Below are 21,220 nucleotides of genomic sequence, written 5' to 3'. Positions count from 1 at the left end.
AAGAAATATATTTTCCTCTTTTGAGTAGCTTTGAGCCTCTTCCCCCTTTTTAAACAGCTTCCACAGAGCAGAAGACTCCTGGTAGTAGCTTACACAAAGACCTGTACTAACCTTCGGAGTCCTTCAGACACCACTACCACTACTTGACACTACTATCAAGTGGGCGTAGCAGACAATGCACTTCTGCAGCGAAGGTTTGGAACAAATTCCAGGTGATAATTAGAAGAAACATTTCACAACAAAGCAAAGATCTCAGAACAGGCTCTAGTTTGGCAATTTCATTGACTTCTCTAAGAGAAACCTGCTACCTACCTTCACAGCCTTTGCACAGAGGACTACTTGAATCGGTTACTGGAGAACGTTCTAAGGAACGTTATGAAGAACGCGACTCTACCAACGCACACATTAGTAACCCTCTTTGCAAGAATGAGAGGGAGGCTCTACAGAAGATAAGAGGCTTGGGAAGAGAATAAGTAGATTGTCAAAGACAAACCACTTTCTGGCAAAGCAAAGGGCCCTGTGCTGTCTGCTCTGGCTGCCAACGCATGGTCCTGGGTCGTGGTAACTCTGATCAGTGACATGCCATGCCCACGTTCCACAGTAACTCTAAGCTGGAGCAGCTTAACGAGCGCTTACGACTGGCAATTCATCTCATGGTGCTTCCTCACCAGTAGAGCTCTCTCAAGTGAGCTCAATGTGGATACTGGCTTAAAATAGTGTCTATATATAGACGTTGAAGAAAATTCAACACATCTTGAAGGACTATTTAGCTTCTACAGGATCCATCTACTTAAAAGTGCATTTGCATGTGCTGATGGCTGTCACCTGTGTAAGCTTTGGTTTGTACACATCTGTGGCCTGTGAAGGTCACAGGCACTAGCTGTCAGATGGGATGGCAGTATGTGATGATCTATGAAGAATTAGATACTCCATCACCAGAAGACAGTCTCATGAGTCCAAAAGGGAACTGAAAGATGTCCTCAGGAAACAGAGTTATCAGGACTAAACAAAAAAGGAGATGAAGTCTCACTCACATATCCTGACCATGAGAAAGCAAATAATCCACCAACACTCCTTTTATGAGCTTGTCCAAATAGGGAAATAACTATCAGGTCTCCAAGAGCCTTCTTGAAGCTATGGCGAAGCCAAAGGCCAAAGGGGTGGGACTCAAATAATCCTGCCTAATTCAGAGACAGATATTCACAGAAGAACAGTTCATCTCTCAGTTTGCAGGACATAGCTTTGGAAAACCCACAAACTCAATTCTGGACAGTCACATCTGACACAGCCTGAAGACAAGCGTTACATTTCCCTAAATGATCTACCTTTTTTGTTTGACACTAGGAAACACCCACTGGAAAAAACCCTTATCATAGAATCATAGAATGGTTAGGGCTGGAAGGGACCTTCCAAGGTCATCTAGTCCAACCCCCCTGCAAGGAACAGGGATATCTCCAACTAGATCAGGTTGCTCAGGGCCTCGTCCAACCTGGCCTTGAACGTCTCCAGGGATGGAGCATCCACCACCTCTCTGGGCAACCTGTTCCAGTGTTCTACAACTCTCACGGTAAAAATTTTTTTTCTAATATCCAATCTGAAATATCATGCACAAAGGAAACTGATTCCATAACTCCCCTTCAAACAGCAAGTCTAACTCCTGCCAAAGCAAGCTGAGGAAAACCTTGAAGCGCACAGAGGCTTAAATTGGATTGTGCAGTCAGAACCCATATGCCTGATGATCTGCATCCAAGCTTGATGAAATGAACAGGCCTGCCCTTAAGAAGTGGACAAGACAGCAAAGGAAACAAGAAGTGAAAGCTTTAGGGAAAAAATAAAATTGTTTGGGCTTTCTGAGGGAACTGTCAGAATACAGTGGAAGAGGATAAAAAAACATCAGAGATAACTTATGAAAGAACGTTGACGATTATTTGTTAAACCGTTTGACAGAGACAAACCAAATCATGATATTAAAGTGCAGGCTGTCATCTTTCTGGCAGAAAGAGCAGCCAAAACCGTGATTTTTTGGATAGCCATCAGAAAGATGCAAAAACGTCTACAGACAATCTCAAATAAAACTTTGGCAATCACCCCTTTCCAAATCTGGACAACTGTCAACTGTTGGAACAAAGACTGCCTTCCTTTATTTGTGATGAAACATAACTCGAACCAGAGAGACCTACACACAGCCTTTCCACACGGAAACCCCCAGAAAAAGAATGTGCTACAAAGGTAGGATTCAACAGTGGTTTGGAAATCAGGTTTCTCCAAAGACACTGACAAGTCCTCCTTGTGTACATAGGCAGGAGATTAGGAAAAGGAGCCAGATGGTCAAGGAGCTTATGTTCACACTGAATGTGGAAAAAATCTGGTAAGAGGCCAAGTTTCCCTGCAGTGAAGCCAAGGCACAGGTCTGCTGACAACAGCAGCACCTAAGCTACTGGTGGGGCTGTCTCAAGAACGAGATTTTATTTTACTTCCCAAGCCTGTATCTAGTCATTTAAGATACACAAAAAAGGCAGACAGGTAAATGGTGGACTATTTTCCTTGAAAGACATAGCTCAATGATATTTTTGGCCAAGGGCAGTCCAGGTTCTTTACTGTAATTAAAAAAAAAATGACAACAGCTCACCGCAGTCGAGGCAAAGCATTACTACTCAGAATTAGGGATCATGAAGGATGTGGTAAGATACAAAGATGGGACTTTACAGAATTGTAAGGCATTATTATTTCCAAGAAAATATCAATTATATCACTGACTCCAATGCCTTGCAAGCATGTTGTAGGAATATTTAAATGGATTTTTTTCTAGTGTAGGTAAAAAGTAAATACTTACCCCTTCCCATTGGGGAAGATTTTGAACTGACACCCAAAGGCCTATAAATTCATCAAACCAAAGCCTGCAAGAGAAGAGAATCCAAGTAATTTTACTGTTGTGGAAGCAGTTCCTTCACTGGACATTTATCCCTCACTTTGCCATGTGGTCTCAGAAACTCACCTGTCCTTCAACTCATCTAACAAAAACAGGGATCAACATGGACATGGCTGTATCACTGTCTCCCACAGTATCCTCTCTACCCCCAACTCTGATCCTGAGTTTCAGTCCTTGATCCTGTTATCTCTCCTCCTCTTTTCTTTTCTGATGTCCTCCTTTCACACACGTGTTTCAGGAGTTTCCTTATCTACTTGGGCTTTGCCATTTCATTACGTATTGCTATCCCAACACAGGTAAAACAGACGAAAATGAATCACACTTCATTCCCCTCTACCTTAAAATCTAAAAGTTGCCCTTCTCTTCTGAATTCATCTGAAGCCAAGGGTGCAAACCCTCCATACCACTCTGTTACTTAAATTCACTTTTATAAACGACATCCACTACTTTCCTTGAAATTTTCACTAACCCTGTATCACAAATGTACTTTTAACCTAACCAGTCTAAGTACACACGCACTAAATTTAATTTGCTTTGTTGTATATCATGTGCTTCACTTGAGAGTAGAGAAAGCTCATTAGAGAACAGGTACTAAGACCTCCCCAGATTACTTTTGTAAAAGAAGGATGCTGACAGAATTTCTGTCTTGAACTCCTTCCAAAAATGCTGTTAAAAGCCACCATTCATTTTGCTGGTCGACTTCAAGTCACCCTGTAAAAGAAAACTGCTTGCATTTGCAACAGAATGCTGTACCAACAGACATCCAGTTACACTTACTTGAAACCTTTCTGGTGAAGTTCAGGAGGAAGAGTAGTAGGCAGAAACAGTTCAAAGTAGGTAATAGCCTTTTGCATGGTAACATCAAATGGACACATTAAGGGTCTCCACTCATCCAGCATCTCTGCAGTGGCGTCTTCTGGAAAATACCTGCAAACAAGAAAACAAGAAAGCCATCAGACACATGCAGACTTGGCTTTAAAGTTTGGGTCTTTTAAAAATACATTTAGAACTACCTATTAATTTGTCAGGAATCTTAGTTTTACAGTAAGACCATGTACCCAAGGGCAATAGACAGGCAGTCCTCAACTCCACTTAACCTTCACAAAACACACGGTTAAGATCAGGGACATCGTGGTGCATCATTTTAAGACCACAAATGTAACAAGATTCTTGTCTTGCAGAACCAGAAAAGATTTTGTACAAAGCAAAACCATTTCAGTGTGAAGGCTGGTCAAAACCAAACACTACTATTCACATTTGATGCAATATTACAAAACAAAAAAAAGGATTACTTAAGGAACAAGGAGTATTTATTGGAACATTACAAGAATTTCTTTTAAAAGAAACTAAATATCCATGCAATACAGTATTCAAAATGCATACCAGATACAACTGTTTATACAAAATAATTATTCCAGATGATATGGGGCCAACTGGAAGTAACGTTATCAGAGTCCCAACCTTAAGTCAGAATTTCCAAGAGACAAATATCACATTTTCATTTTTGAAACACTCTGCTTCAGTGACCTTCATCTTTATAAGGGATACCAGCAAAATCAACACTGAAAACAAGATTTTTATTTGGGAAAAGCGTAAGGCTGTTTTATCCTTACGCTCCCCATACTAACAGTACGTGTTTAGAACAGCATCTCCTACAGGAATGCTCAATGGAGTAACAGCACTGTACAAACCAACTGCTCCCAGGAAAGCAGACGACAACTACACACGGCCATAGGAACAGTAAATATGGAGAACAAGTCTAGTCCCTGCAGGGCTGAGTGTCTTAAGCTGCTAATAAAGTCATCCAGAGCAGAGAGCAAGACTGGTTCAGGCACACACATTCCCAGTGAATGTAAGAGATCAAAAGCAAGGGTGGCCTCAGCTAGTGATAACCCCAGCTTATCTAACTATTAACAGATTTTCAAACAAGGCTGTTGAAAAGGAAAAAACCTCAAACCTTAATACTTTGTTTAAACATTACACCACCAAACATGCCTGCTGTTTGGTTTTCATTTCAAGCAACCTACAAGCCTGAGGTATTGATCATTTGTAACACGGTAAAGCAGAAGAGCCTCTACCCTCCACCTCAAGCTGCTTAGACAAGTTGGGACAACATCAGCCAAGGAATGACTAGTAGGAGGGTTTTGGGTTTTTTTAAACATTTTTCTTTCCCCTTTTTAAATAATATTAAAGATAGAGGCTTAAAACAGAAAAATCAAACACTTACGGTCTGCAGCTCTTCACAAGTGTTTTCAGAACACTTTCTACAGAACTGAAACAAGAAAAGGAACATTAGGGGTAGTGTATTATCAAATTTCAATGACAGCATAAAACAAAACACCATTTGCTGACTTTCCCTCGAGAGCTTAAGATAACGTTGATGCAATTAGATGTCTTCTGTGAACATGCAGTAGCTAATCGTTTTCTACACAGACCTAATCATAATGATTAAAATTGCTCTGCTAAACTCCTGGTTCTCCTTCTCATATACCTCTCTAGTATTTATTGCATTTAAGCAAAGTGAAGAATTATCATTTATTACAATATCGTGCATTTTATCCATGAATAACCAGCAGAGCAAGGTAACTTCTCAGGGGAAGTAGAAAACAAAACCAGAAAAAGATGGATTTATTGACTTCATAAATATTTGTAAGATAAATAAAGGCAACAGACTTCAGAAAGTTGTTATTATTAGACTCCAAATACTGCATCTGTCCTTTTCAATCTGGGTTTGGTTTTTGTCCACTGGTTCTAAGAAAGAGAAGTGAACTATCTGCAAACCAATGGTTATTTCATTAGCTCCCCTCACAATTAACATCAGATTGTAAAGATGTTTTCATCCATAGCAAGGAAACTTATCCGAGAAATCACTTTAACATGAATTGTCACAGGATGCCATCAAACCACTTAAAGACTAAACCTCAGAATAAACTCAAACAATAAAAGGGAGGCGGAGAGAGTGACTGGACAATGGAACCATAAAGGTAGTAAAGTGTCACGTTCTTCAAATCTTCTGTTTATTACAAGATGAGCTCAAGACTAAATTGCATTTCTGAAAAAAAAAAAAAAAAAACAACAACACATTCCCTGAAGAACTTCCTATATCTTTTAGATGTACCTTCCGACTCTTAAAAGAAAAATTGCATCCTTTAGTTCATCATAAAAACCCTAACATACAGAAATGCTACTTTAATGAGAAAAAGATGATGCAAATGTATCATCTTTAGAATTTTACCAAAGATCAGTTTAGGTCAATTAATAGAGACACACAACTACTAAGCATGCACACTCTCCCTAGTCCTACACAAAATAAACTGATCCCATACAAGCCAGGAGGAATATAAAATGGACAAAACACTATTTCCCTTCAACACCTCAACATTCACTGCAAGCCAACAAAAGCCCACCCAGGCCTCAAAACACTCCTTCAGTTCAAGCAGCGCTCTAGAAGATGCAAAATTCTGGACATTCTATGCAACAGTGACAAAGTAAATCCATGACATCTCCCAGAATGAGAATTTTGTGCTGACTGACAGTCTCTAAAATTTGAAGAGGAATGGTCAACCACTCATTAAAGAAAAATAAGATCAAACTGTGCAAGAAGCTCATGAAGATTCTGGGTTAAAGTGAACACTGTTCTTGAAAGAGTTAGGAAATAAGTAACAGTTGTTCCAAGAGTAGATAAATAAAGCATAAGCCAGCAACATTCCTTAAGAGCATTAAAGATTAACAGGAAAAATGTTTGTGTGACAAAACAAACAAAAAAGCTGTCCCCGTACTATCACACTCCGCTGAAGTAAACAATTCCTAAGGAGAATCTGAAGGACAGAGGAATTTCACAAAACACTGATGCCAGAGATCAACAAGACTTTCAAGTTCACAAGTTTTGGTCACATCTCAGCATTTGTTACGGAGTAAAGGAGAAAGGAGGGGACATCCCTTCCAGTCTATCTTCTGATCACAAGTTTGGAATGGAAGCTAGAAAGAAAGAAACAGCAGCAATTTTGTACAGGAGAAAAACTCCACCTAAGATACAGTTAAACTACAGACCAGCTGCAGAAGATACCTTGTGAGATCCCTGTTTGATGGCTACCAGTCAGAAAAGGACAGGACAATGTAGCTGGGGAGAACGAGAGACCCCAAGTTTTATTATGTCTTGCCACACGGATATATTAAAAAACACCCAACACAACTACTAACCCCTATCACTGGCCATCATTTTGGCACTACATGATTATTTTCTTCTTTTCCAAAGTATACGACTGGATTAATTTGTAAATCTGTTTGTTTGTTTGTTTTTCCCCTGCATTCTCAAAGAGAAACATGTTTCAGTTAATTAATACATAAACTGGCACTGTTGATTCTTGCATTATCAAAAAGCAGTAAAAGCACAATTTTCAGTTTTTCAGGACAGATTCAGGCCTTAAGTGAAATTCTAGCCCTGCAGTGGACACTACTACAAGAGCTTAAATGAAGACAATGAGAAGAGCAACTAGCTACAGCTTCACAAATTATTTTAGCAAATTTCTGACTATGATGAGCCAAACATCAATCCCTCATTGGGTTCGTACAGCTAAAAATTTCTTCCTAAAAAAATCCCAAACAAAGCAAAAACCACTGCAATTCCACTTCCACTTCTACCAGTTTTCTGACTTCATATACACCCCCCAAACCTCCCGATGCTGTTTTCACTGCAAAAATTCACAGCAAACTCTTCCGATACAGGGACTTCGTCTCACAACTCACGGCTACAAGGTTGTTGCTGGGTGTATTTTCCAGAACCTATGACCTCACTGCCAAAGCACTTTCCATGATTTCATCGTTTTTAATAGTAAGGTACACTTACTTAGCAACATGCACTCCTACGCCGATGCTGATTTTGTCCATACTCAGACACAGCAGTTACTCAAACGTAAAAATTATCTTTCATTTGACCCTCGAAATATATATGCTGGTTAAATTAGTTAGCATATAGCCACTTATCAGCCACTTCACACACGCTGCCTTGTTCCCCCATTAGAAAGGTTTCCATACAGTGCGACATTCTCATACACAGTGGTGTCATGTTAAAATTGTTTTTTCAATACAATTATTTATGCAGAAAGTTACACCTGTGTGACAAGTGTTACAGTCCAACAGAACATGCAGAAGATTACGCATCGGCCAGAGCTGAACAAAACAAAAAGTTGTTCTTACCACCTATGTAATACATTAAGCACAAATGTTTTAGGTGAAGACAAGCCTGGTCGATATGAACTGAATGTAAAAAAAAAAATAAACAGTAGTTAAATTAACAGCTATAAATCAAATCAACTCAGCTTTTAAAAATCTCTCGACTTCCACCAAAAAGACACCCCTCAAAATGGACTTCACAAAAAGGAAAAAACACCGTATGAGAACAAATCGCACTGCATATTAAGATGGAGTGCCTGATACCTAACAGCTAATAAAAGCTCAATGCTTCAGACACACCATCACAACTGACATCCTCCTCCCAGCTCAGCCTTCTTTCCCCTCTTGGAAAAGTCCCCTCCCCACCATTCCAGTTTCTCACACAGTAAATGAGAAGTGACTAGACAACATCCCCACCCAGCAAAGTACGCAGTTTCGCTAACCAGTATTATCTACAACTGGCAAAATAATGCAGTTTAGCAAAATTATTCTTCCAGCTACGTAGCCATGAAAGAAATTCGGCATGAAATGTTCCATAACAAGGTACAAGGCTACATGTATTTTCTGTTCATGTCACTTATCAGCAACAGCATCTTCCACTCAGTAAAAGGAATCAGTAGTGGCACTTCAATATCCCTGGACAGAAAATATTTTTTTTTTTTTTTTAAGCCAATTAAGTATTTTCACCTGCATTTCTTTACATGAAGTCTCAATTTAAACAAACATAATGAGCTATCCATGTAATATCTTTTATAATCTGTAATTTACAGAGCAGGACCTTCTCTGATCGGAATTATCAGGAAAATTGTAATTTGGGAAATTTGACAGATGGAGAGGGATTGGCAGCGTAAAGACAGCAAAGAAAACAAGTTTTCACTTTTAAAATCAGTAGAACATTTTAAAAATTCTTAACTGGGAAAAAAATTATTTGTCTATATCATATAATCACTTTGAATACATATACATATGTATGTTTGCATTTTCTACAGAAGGTACTTCACTTTTCTTTGTGTGCATACTGATTTAGACCTAGATTACAGATACTGGGAATGATTACTTTAGGAACCATTTTATATTTAAGCAGTATTTTAATTTTTTTAACCCTTATTATGTTATAAAATAGCAGACATTTAACTTGAATATCATTAAAAATTTAACATTAAATCTGTTAAACTGTGGGTTATCATCCTAAAATGAGTTGAAGCCCCCTGTTCCAGCATATTTAGAAATGAATCACACTCAAAGAGAGAGAAACACCCTAACAAAAACAATTCACTGGCAGAAGGATATACATGATTTAGTACAGTCTTGCATGCAATTACTGAAATATACTGCAGGAAAACACAAGCAAAATATTTACTGTGTATCAAATCCCAGATATTAAAAACGAATCACAAAGTATTTTCAAGCATTACAGGTACTTATAGCCTATCAAATATTTTAAAATGCAAACTTACTTGGGAAACCAATTTAATCCAAGATGTTCTGTTTTGGAGTACAATATCCTTTCCAACATTTCATAGAGTGGTCTCCATGGTAACTCTAAATCATCCCTGGAAAGCAGTTCTTTTTTCCTAATAGAAAAAAAAACAACAAAGAGCACTTCAGGATTAAACATTTACATCAACACACTGCACATCAAAATACCCCAGATCCCTGCTCCAAACTATGCTTATCTCCAGCACTGGGCACGAACTGCAGGAAGGTCAGGCAGGAAACCGGCTTGCCACTTCCAGCATTTCTGCACGCACAGAAGCTGTCAAGATCTTCAGGAAAAGTCTGACTAAGTGAAACAAACACTATCGAATTGTGAGACGGATTCTTCATCTCCCTATTTGAGATTCCATCTTCACACTTGTCTCCCCGAGATGTTTTCTTTTCCTAATAAGGGGGAAAAAAACCTGACACTCTTTCACTTTCAATACCACTCCTAAAGCTTTGAAAGGGGCAAGGTGTTCACGTAATGAGAATCCTTTTATCCAACATCATCTGCACAGGGGAGATGAAGTGAAGCAACCTGCAGCAGCACACACGATTACGCTGAAGCGTGTAAAAACGTGGAGCAAGTGAAGTGATCAACTACTTGGAGACGAAAAGTTTCAGTAGTCAGCAGAAACCTGCACTTACTTTAACAGGTTTATCAACAGGCGTGCAAATCCTTGCATCATGCTGATCTCCAGCTTTGGAATCGTTACCAACTCGTACAACAACTTGATAAAAAGCACATGATCTTCTCTGCTGAACTTTCTCCCGTATAATCGGATGTATCTACAAACAAAGCACAACGTGAGTCAGCAATATTTTTCAACAGCTCCATTTTAGCTAAGACCTAAGCCAGACTTCATTCAACTTGCTCTTTAATGAAACAAAAGTAAAACCTAGTTCACGAGTCCAACACATAAGAACCTCAAGACCCATAGCAACAGAAGACTGACAACAAACTAACTGCAGAAAGAAAAAGAATGACCAAATACAGTTTACAGTCTTCCAAGATTCTACAAATAGTGTCACTTCATGCTCACACCAGACACCATAAAAACAAGGATCACATTCTTTCACCTCAGCTCAAAACGTGCTAGTCATGAAATTTAGTATTTCCATATCCTCATGTATTCATTTGTCTTTAAAAAAAAAACCAAACACAACAACTGTCACAAGCAGCCTTATTATACCTGATTGTTTCCAGCTGGGGCACTTCAAGAAGGGGACAGGACACAATCCAGCAGCTAATAAAATATAAAGTACCAAGTCCAGTCCAAACCCAATAGCTTCCAGTAAGGCCACACAACTGATTTAGACACTGAGCTTTGCTGGTGGTGTGTCCCACCACCACTATCCCTTGTATTTACTATCTTAAAGTGTAGATCCATCGAGACTAACTCTGGAAGAGGTGCTTGCAGTTTCCAAGTTGAGACTGAAAAAAGAAACACGTTTAAAGCCTTCCAAGATATTCTACACCAGCAAAACCTATAGGAGGTTCCAGTGCAGCATTTTGTGTCACATAACTACACATTCCTGCTCACCTGGGAAGCACGGTCGTTATTACTGCTCCAACTAATTAAAGATTCATGAGAAACCTTATAATACGCTGCATTAGTAATTTTTAATTTTAATTACACTTTTTTTGAGAAGCCCGTTCATTGTTTCTGTTCAAGATTTAGCAGACACTGGATTGCTTTGCTGCTAAATACACACCAGTGGAGCACCACGGCTTGTCCTGGTGGCGTGAAGAATGCCAGATCTCACATTGCTCATTCGGCAGGCAGGGCAGCACACATTGCAGAACCCTACTCTGGAGCCACCACGTGAAAAGATTAGGAACGAAATATCTCCGAAGGACTCCTCCTTGAAAGTAACAGAGGCCAGGTAATTTTCAAGGGGCAAACATCAGCAGTTACTCATCTGACCATGAAAACAAACTGTCTTCATTCCTGAATTTGGTTTCTGAAATTGATTCCTGCAATACTGAGGAGTTTCATGTTCTATCTGGTTTAGTTTCAAACGCTTCATACTCCTCTGTAAACTTTTATTACTCACAGAACTGCCAGTGGGAGAACTGATTGCTTGAGAAGTAAAATTCAGATCCCTTAAGAAAATCACCCTTCACACAGTGACACCAGAGCACACGGGATTCGGACTCAACTGCTTGAGTACTTTTTTCCTACTTCCCCACATTCAATTTAAAACAAAATTATCTCTGAACTTTCAGGATCACCCACAGCTAGTAATCCTACCAAAAGGAGTTAGTTTTCTTAAACATACATATACCAAGACCCCTTGCTCTTTCCTCGCAAGATATTTTTCCTTTGAAGACACAGTGGAACATCTGCTGGGCTCTGGCAAACCAATAATCACTAGCTCTCAGGAAAAAAGGAAAAAAAGAATAAAAACAACCAACCAACTCTATAGTGCTTTTTTCCACTTCCCTTTTCCTTTTCCCATCGATTTCAAAGGGGCGTTTTTACATTTGACGGGCACTACTTTCACTAATGCTCAATGTGTTTTGCTCATTTCAAATACAGAAGGAAACAAAACAAAATACAGGATTAGCCCACTCCACTACCACAGGAACCTAAATTATCTGGATTGGCCAGAAACACTATCTACCTATAGAATTACACCATCAACAGCTGAACACCTACACTTTTCACATGGACATGCAAAATGAATCCCCAGAAAATAAACGGTGACACTTGATGAGGGCTAACAGTATATAACTTAATCATACTTTTTTCAGTTGCAATATTTTACCTTCTATTGCTCATACACTGTATGGGAAGAACCCAATGTGAAAGTCTGGAAGCTTTTTCAAGATAACTGGGGTAATAATCAGGAGAACACAAACATTTCATAAGCAGACATAAGAGCTATTCCCAGACTCTCAAAGGAAAAACACATGCCTTGAAAACAGCCTGCTAGACTTAACAGGCAAATCAGAGGCATTTTATGTGATCATGAGAGACATGAGCAGCCACAGTCCCATCACTCCCACGTAGCTGTATCCCTCAGTCTTCGCTTACTGTTTAATACAGACAGTGTTTGATGCAACGACCAAAGTTTAGAGGAGTTTGCCTACAAGAGTGTTTGTGCACATCTGGGAAGGAGAAGACCAGTTACACAGCAGCACCAAGGCCTCATTTCACTGTGGAACAGAGGGCTCTGAAATCAAGTTGAACCTTCAATAACTTCCACTTCATTATCCTTCAGTCATATGCACTTGCATGTACTTCTCCACTCCCCTAATACTAGGTATGAAGTAACGAAGAATACTGATTTCGTTTCTTCACGTATGATTAAAAAAAAACAAACTGCAGAAGCCTGAAAAGTAAGTTTTAACTACAAAGAAACACTACGCAAGAGATCCAATTAATCTGTCAGTGTTGCTATATATAACCAAAAATAAAACGTTTGGCTGGTTATCTTTCCTGACATTTGCTAACAGCAGCTCTATTGTACAAAATGCTGTTTAATTAAGAAACAGAAGAAGGAGTAAAATACACAGGAACATACTGAACAGAGATGTCACTATGCTCAAGAAGCAGAACTAGATGCCAAATTTTCTCATGTTTACAGCTTCTTTATGCAGGTGGGGGAGGCGGATTTTAAAACCATCAATTATTTGTCTTAATCCAGCTGTGCATTAAGACAATGACAGAAAATAATTACTTCTAGAAAGGGGCTAATCATCTTTTCCTCAAGATTAATTGAGCAAAATCCAATAGAAGGGAACTGGAATATTTTCACAATATCCTCTCACAAAGAATGAGATGTTGCCATTAATAAATAAAATAATATAGGCAGAACTTAACGAATTCTGAAGGATGCCTAGGGACTAATCACACAGATCTATGTTCATCACATAAATGGTGGCTCTTAGGATAAGAAAAATTAATTATTTATTGGGTTATTGGGGAAAAAATAATTCTGGAAATAAATGGCTGTAGAACCAAAAAATAAGACTACTTATATGAAGGCAGGTAACACTACATTGAAATGATTCTTCGAATCTTAATTCTGCTGCCCTTTTGACTTCTCCTTTAAGGAAACCATCAAAGGTTTTGTGAGGTCTCAACCTCTACCAGTCAACTGCAAAAACGATAAACAAATGGCCCATTGGGTTCTGATCTGGAGTTCAGCAACGTGGAGAGAAAACACCCCCAAAACCCCAACCACCCAATCTAAAAAACATGATGGGGAAGCGAAAATTCTGTTTGCAGCTCCATCCTTTCTGTACAAAGTACAGGGTCTCTGGAGACTACCAAAAAAAAAAAAAAAAAGAAATGGAACCGAAAATCCAATTCCCTATTCTAAAAGCATTAGGTATCCAGTCTCTCACCCCACAAACTACAACAGACCTATTTTTAGGAAACATATGATCGTATCAAGTGGGCATCCTGAAGTGCCCTAGAAAGCTGGCTGCTCTGCCACAGTTAAAAACTGCCTTCACTGACGAAGCTGAATAGAGCACTCTCCTAAATTCCTAGCTACCTATTTTCATTTTCTAACGCACAGGACAGGATTATGACTGGTCTAAAACTCAGTTTTTGAAAAATGTTATGAAAAACAATGGATCATGCTCAATAAGACTGTTTAAATCTCATGTACATGTAAACAGTATAGACACACATCCCCTATGCATCCAAAAGGAAAGCTTACACTTTTCTGTCAAAGATGCGAGGGAAATAGATGCAAAACAAGATTTATATGCAATAGTGATGAAAACACTTCAGCAAAGTCCCACTGAGAGTTTTTCATCCTCACTGTAACTTTGTGCCCTGTCATTCTAACGCAAAACAGCCGAGATGTTTTGTTCCACACCTTACAGCAAGGCGGTTAAAGGTCATTTTGTAATAAGCCTGTACCTGACGAGCACATAAAACATTGTCAGGAACAGAAACTGTGTCCCTCGGATCCAGAAACTCTACCCTCGCCTGCAGAAGCAGAAAGCACAGACAGACATTTGTGTTTTCCAGGCTTCAGAGCCAGCTACATGTACAGTAACTATTAAATGTCCATATTATACCAATATGCTCATTTACAGGCTATGTTTTAAAAAAAAAAAAATCTACACACAACGTTTCTATGTAAAACACAAAAGAGGGAAAAATTGAAACAGCAGCCTATTTTTGATCTAGAGACCATAAAAGTGTGATGCAAGTCTATTTAAGCAGAGGATTTTGATGCAACCTGCTTTTTCCCAGGCGCTGTAGCGAGTTATACGTGCGGAGAGTGAGAGCCAGGCTTCTGCTTTCACCACCGGATTAGCATTTTATGAGATGGATTTTAGCAGTCAAAGTTGGAGGAACCTTGGGAGAATGATGACAGACTGAAATGCCAGTCTCTGAGGCAAGCAGTTCCACTTGCAGAAGTCTTCCCACTAAGTCATAAGCTACTTAAGCAACTGCATTATTCCTGTCTTCACAGGAGAGAAAGTTCTCTCACCACACTCCCCACATGCATCCCAACCAACGAACCAGTTTGCGTCACTGAAAATTACGCATAATTATGCAAATCAGCTTACACACATTATATGTGGTAAAATCCAATTTTGGGTTTTTTCCCCCCGTAACTCAGTTCGTGACATCAGACAGCTGAAACAGCTGCTCTTAAGATAACTATGTGCAAGTCATGTTTTCAGCTGTTGAGAACATAAGAAACACGAGATCTCAGGTTCAGCTGTCATCATGATATAGTAACTGACACTCAGATTTTTAATTCACAAAAAGATTTCAGTTTCACTTTCATTCTTCATAGGGTTTGCACAGGTTGTACAAAGTTGTGAGTACCTGAGGAGGTGTAACTATGCCAGAATATAATCTGCATGCAGTTTTTTTCTTTACTCATTTAACATATTATTTTACATAGTGTTTGTATTAACATCTGTATCTGTTCAATAAATAGATTAAAGACATGTCAGCCACAGTTCTGAATTATAAATGATTTCACAGAATATTGCGAGAATACCGGCTTTTATAATTCAGACATTTGCAACACAGCTAAGCAGTGATCATACATCTTTCACGTTAAACACACCAGCTTATTTTTAAACCAAGCCCACCGTTTCCTTCCCTGCCTACATCCAAACCTATTTAGTCTTACTGTATATCATATGCCACAAAGAAACCTTGGGACTAACAGGCATCAGACAAGTTGCAAACACACACAATCCATTCAAACTTCAAAGAGTAGGTGGAAAACCACAAATTGGAGCCTCCCGACCTTTCTGTGATTCATAAAGCAGCACAGCAACGGTTCTCAACAGGCTAAATTCACTGCCCTGAAGCCTAAACTGGTAACAGTAATTGCAATTTACACAGTGAGCAACAGGGTGATTCTAATAACAACCCTGCACATTTTCAAAGGACTTCTTTGCCACATTCAGCCTATTCAGCAAATGCCCATCTTTCTCGTAGTAGGAACTGCTACAGTTGATTTCAACTCGATCAGTATATGAAGTTCTACCACAGGGACAAAGGCAACAGGTACCACTGAAATCAGGATGAGCTAGCAGATGGCTGGGGGGGGGGGGCAGGAAGGGAAACAGTATTGAACTGGTTCCAAGCAGGTTCAAACTGTCACACAACGCAAACACGTGAGTCATTCTGCAACCATCAGTGTAATTCTATCTAAGAATGCCTCTTGGCAAATATAAAGACGCTTACATTTCAATACATACGTATCAAGCAGCTTTGACTGCCAAATATATATAAATTCGCAATTAATGTAAAAAAAAGCTACTTAGGTAAGGAGGAAAATTGTAAGTGAGATCTCAAAATTGTACAAAACACACACATTTTGTAATTTCTAGCACGTGGGAAACGTCTTTTATAACGGTACACAGAGCGATCCGCAAAAAAACATGATAAACATCCACAGAAACATGGTTTACTGATTGAAGCTACAGGAGTCACTGTCATATGATGCCATTTTCAGTGCCAGGGTGTCCAAAATAGTGTCTATTCAGAAAAAGGGATACGCATGCTTTGTAAAATTCACTAAGAGGAATCTATATTCTACTCAGTGCTACCTGTGAAACCACCGTCTGCACTGAAACCACGTTGCCAGCACGCACAGCAGAGCCAACAGCACCAAAAACCACACCGTGCCACAGCACAGGCAGGATATCAAGGGCACCAGCGGTGCTTACACAGCACGAAGCCAGAATTCCATCCTGCCAGCACCGAGGGAACAAACGGCCCGTCCTGAGGAAGCCTTCGTGTTCCCGCAGCACAAGTTAACGTGGAGACAGTACCTGGCACAACTTAAAAAGGCAGGAGGTGAAACAGGTGGCCAAGCGCGCACGAAAAAGAACCCAAACAAAGCTTCAAGGGCTCGACTGGCAAAATTCGGAAAGTTTCACAGACGGCAGGCGAGCTCTCGGAAGCGAAAACACCTTTATCCCCGTTTCCCACGCCGAAGTACCGGCGGGCCTTGTGCAAGGCACGGGCTGACGCCCGGGCACCGGCGGGGCGGCGCGGGCAGCCGGCCCCGGGGCGGCGCGGGCAGCCGGCCCCAGCGCTGCCCGGCGGAGCTGCCCGGGCTCCGCGGGCGCAGGGCGGCCCCTCGACGGCGGCCCGCACCGCCGCTGTGGCCGGGCCGAGCGGAGCGGGGCGGGGGCGGAGCGGAGGAACCCGCTCGGCTCTAAGCGGCGCAGGGAGGAACCGTTACGAAGCCAACGCGCTCCCCCGGGGCGGCCCCGCGGGGAAAGGACGGGCCCGGCGCCCCGGCTTCGCCCCGGCGCCCGAACCGCAGGAGCGACACCGCCACGCCGCCCGCCCCGGCGGGGACGGAGCGCCAGGCGCCCCCGGGGAAGGGGGAAGGGGCGTTCCGGGCACTCACGTCGAGAGCTTCCTGGTCCAGAAGAGCCCGCCGGGCCACAGCTCCTGGAGCTGCACGGCCCGCGCCAGGTTGCCTTTGATCTGCGCCAGGAAGCGGGCGGCCTCGGCCTCCAGGCGCTCGCCGTAGGGCAACAGCTTGTTGTAGACGATCTCCTTCTGCGGCGCCGGCGCCGCCATGGCCGCCCCAGCCCCGGCCCCGGCCCCCGGCGGCGGTCCCCGCAGCGGCGCACCGTGACGACACACCGGGCAACTGCCGGCGGGGCAGCGACTACCCGCCCGCTCCGCCCCGCGCACTTCCGGCGCGGCGGGAGGCGGGAGGCGGGGGCTGAGGGCAGCGCGGAGCGGCGGCCCCCGCCCCCGGCCCGCCCGTTTCCAGCAAACGGCGCCTTCCTGCTCGCGCCGCGGCGGCGAGAGCCGTTTTCCCGACGGGAGGGGGGAACGCGGGGGAGCCGCTGCCCGTGCCCCCCGGTGCCGCCGACGGGCCCCGGGGAGCTGAGCGGGGAAAGGGCGGCCGCAGCCGCGGAGCTGCCCGTGTAGGCACCGGGATGGGGAAGGCGGTGCGGAGGCCGAAACTCCCGCTCGAGTTCAGCGTTCGCGTTCCGTGGCTTTGCGGTTTATTAAAAAGCCTTTTTTTAGTGTTTTTGTTTTGTTTTGTAAAGCTGCCGCCATCCGAACGCGTAAGTCGGAATAAAACCATTCACCTTCCAGCTGTCGCCAAGAGCAGAACTTCAGAAATGAATCGAACGCGGGCGTGCACCCCCCAAAAAATTTTACTGTCGTGCGAAGCGGGGATGGACTTGGTGATGGAGGTAATTAGTCACGGAGTTTGGCAGCAGATTGCGTGGCTAAGAGGCTTATTTGAAATAATAACGCTAGTGGGTAAAGCGGAGCTCGGTGGTGCCCAGTCCTGCCACTGGGCTGTGGGTGTAGGATAAAGCTTGCGCGATAACGGCGCGAGCGGTACTGGTAGCTGTTATCTCCAGCTGTCTCCTAAATATAACTGTTAATTGAATTTCCCCTCAAGAATTACATTGTGACTACACAACAGCTGCAAACTGATTAGATTTAAAGCTACTGACAAGGGCAAATCCTGTTTTCTGATCTTTATGCTCAAACTAGCTCTGCTTAATTTTTTTTTTTTTTTGAAAAGACAGATGACTAACTAAGTGCTGAAGCACATTAAGAAGAGAAACGCCACGGAAAACCCAAGTATGATAAGCAAAGGCCATAATGCTCAGATATTATCATAGAATCATGGAATGGGTTGGGTTGGAAGGGACCTCAAAGATCATCCAGTTCCAACCCCCCTGCCATGGGCAGGGACACCCTCCACTACACCAGTTTGTCCAAAGCCTCATCCAACCTGGCCTTGAACACTTCCAGGGATGAGGCAGCCACAAGTTCTCTGGGTAATATATTCTCATGGCATTTTCCTGAAGAGTGCATTTATACCATCTTGTTACATGCCTTTTGTGTCAGGTATTATTTTTATTTCCAGGCCACGGCAACAGGAAGTGATCCCGTGTGTTATATACACCTGTATGCGCGGAGTTGGAGTTACAGTCACCGAAAAAAATCGTGGGTGCAAGTGCTGTAGGTTTCTTCTGATGAAGAGTACTGATACATCAGCATTATATAAACAAGGGTTCCCCGGGTGCTACTTCATGGCTCTCCCATCAAGTATTTTTCTTGTAATGTATTGGGAAAGTGAAAGTGTACAATCCTTTAGGTGCACCAAATAACTCCTTGTCCCAAAGCTTCAGTGAAAGTGATTGTTCTGGGTTTTGGGATGGAACTAGGATAAAATCCTTGCTCGTTTCCCTTGATCGAAGTGCTACAACGGGTGAAGCCTTTTCAAGCAGGTGTCGAAGAAACAAAGTTAGTTCTGCCTTTCCTCACCTTGCTAGACCTACACTTTTAATAAGGGAAGTACAACGATCTTGTTTAGTGTTCAATACTTTTGAAATACTCTTCCATTCCTAGAAGATTTTGTGTCACATAATCTCGTAGATTACGTGTATCAACTTTTACATTATTACAAAATAGTTGGACTTTGCTGTAATTTTCATTGTGATTTGGAGGGTTTTGTTGGTGTCTTTCACAGTGGCTTCGCAGTTACGTTCTATTGCCTCATATCTACATTATGCAAAACAATTTATACATGAATTTCTGGCCTGAATTAAAAATTAAACTTGATTACAGTCAAATTTCTATGGCAATAAAGTACATCTTGTTTTAGTGTTTTGTTGGTGAAAACAGGAATAAGGAAAAGGTGTAAATAAACACTATGGAATTAATTGTTTTATCATCGATTCAGACAACGATAAATTGGATAACTGGCCCAGAAGCTGTAATAAAAAAATATCCTTGTTTAAGGATAAGTGAAAATGTATGTGCCTTGAAACTGAAAAGTCTAAAACTACTTATTTTCTGTCACTTGTGGGCAATTCTGCTTTCCTACTTAATTGCAATGGTGGTTTGTCTAAACAGCCGCTTCCAGTGTGGGAAAGTGTTTATTAAATTTGACTCGTACAGAGTTTGTTTGGACTTGGAGGGAAAAAATAACAAATTACAGTTCAATTTTCCGAAATTGAAGTTGGCAGATACATAAGGAACTTCAAAGCTGTGTTCTTTCTCTTGCTTCATAGCTACATTATCACGCAAAAATACTCCTGCAGTTTCTGCCCTTTCTAACCTGTGTTAAAACCGAAGCTTCATTTTTCACACATTTCTAAGGATTTCGCCATGTGAATAAGCACCCCTGACCTCGGGGGGCCTGTTTTATCTGAAGCAGCCAGCCTGCTCATCTGCCATCCTTGTACCTCAGACATACAAGCACCTTCCACCAGGATTAAACACTTGCCTTTTGGGGAAAAACGTGCAAAGTACACCATCAGCACCTCAGATAGTCATCGTACTGATCTGACCTCCTTGCTCTCAGAAACTGACTGCAGTTTTCAGGATCTGAAAGAAGGAAAGAGGAGATTCTGAGTCCACTCGCAGTTCCAATAGTGAGCATACACAAAATACTTGCATTTTCAAAGTATTTTCTGCGTATTGATTAATTTACTAGTCATTAAAAAAACTAATCCTTCCACCCCGGTACGCTGGCACTCTGCTGTTTAAAAGGAAAAAACGATACGTTTCGCCAAGTGAGCCAAAAATAAATTTGTTCTTCAAGTTTGCAATATGTTTTGGCTGCAGCAGTGTGTAAAGGCACATTTGGTTCCTGAGTCATATGATGAAGGACTAGCTTTCATAACAAGGAACCCGTCTGTGCCGCTTGCATCAACAGCTTTTTCCTCTCTTATTAAGTAGGAGGAATATGAATTGAGAGCAACCCAAATATGGTTGCCACCTGTTGTTTTTGGCGTTAAATCTTGAGAATTGATGAATCCAAGCGTTGTAGTTGTGAAAAAAAAAATACAATCTTTCCATTCACGAGAAATTTTGACTGTGAACAGTGGCTTAAGTCACGTCGCGCATTGTTGACGCGTTCCCTTGTTGGACAGCTTGCTGCCTGAGGTCAGCTAACACCAACACTGTCATCAGTATTTAGGAAACTTGTCACTCAACCTTAACTGTGCTTTCTGCTATCTTAGCTCTCGAGCAACTACTTTTCCTTTATAGACATTTTGCCTAGTGACCCATCCGTCCTTTCCGACCTAAGTTAACAGCTGAATAATTTTTTGAGTGACAGACTTCTATGTATTTTACAGTTTGGAAAGTAACACCCAGTCCAACAGGAGCTTCATGTTACCTGCATCATACCTGTCCTGGT

At 41.6% G+C, this 21,220-nt stretch overlaps 1 protein-coding gene across 2 annotated transcripts in view; it reads right to left on the bottom strand.

Annotated features, from left to right (window-relative positions):
* The window catches only part of PSME4 (proteasome activator subunit 4), a 68,683-nt gene extending 51,067 nt beyond the window's left edge, over positions 1–17,616 (bottom strand). The window contains exons 1-7 of one of the 2 annotated variants that reach the window (XM_086631920.1): positions 17,441–17,616; positions 10,229–10,369; positions 9,559–9,675; positions 8,126–8,185; positions 5,157–5,201; positions 3,707–3,856; positions 2,834–2,897 (exon numbers count right to left, since the gene is read on the bottom strand). In XM_086631920.1, the coding sequence (XP_086488046.1) occupies positions 2,834–2,897; positions 3,707–3,856; positions 5,157–5,201; positions 8,126–8,185; positions 9,559–9,675; positions 10,229–10,369; positions 17,441–17,616 (753 nt within the window). The remainder of the gene's footprint in view (positions 1–2,833; positions 2,898–3,706; positions 3,857–5,156; positions 5,202–8,125; positions 8,186–9,558; positions 9,676–10,228; positions 10,370–17,440) is intronic. The other variant, XM_086631921.1, reaches the window with a different exon arrangement.
* Positions 17,617–21,220: the final 3,604 nt, after the last annotated feature.

The sequence above is a fragment of the Tauraco erythrolophus genome, chromosome 2 (assembly GCF_009769465.1).
Source record: "Tauraco erythrolophus isolate bTauEry1 chromosome 2, bTauEry1.pri, whole genome shotgun sequence".
Lineage (NCBI taxonomy): Eukaryota > Metazoa > Chordata > Aves > Musophagiformes > Musophagidae > Tauraco > Tauraco erythrolophus.
This window is presented reverse-complemented; position numbering and strand designations above follow the sequence as displayed.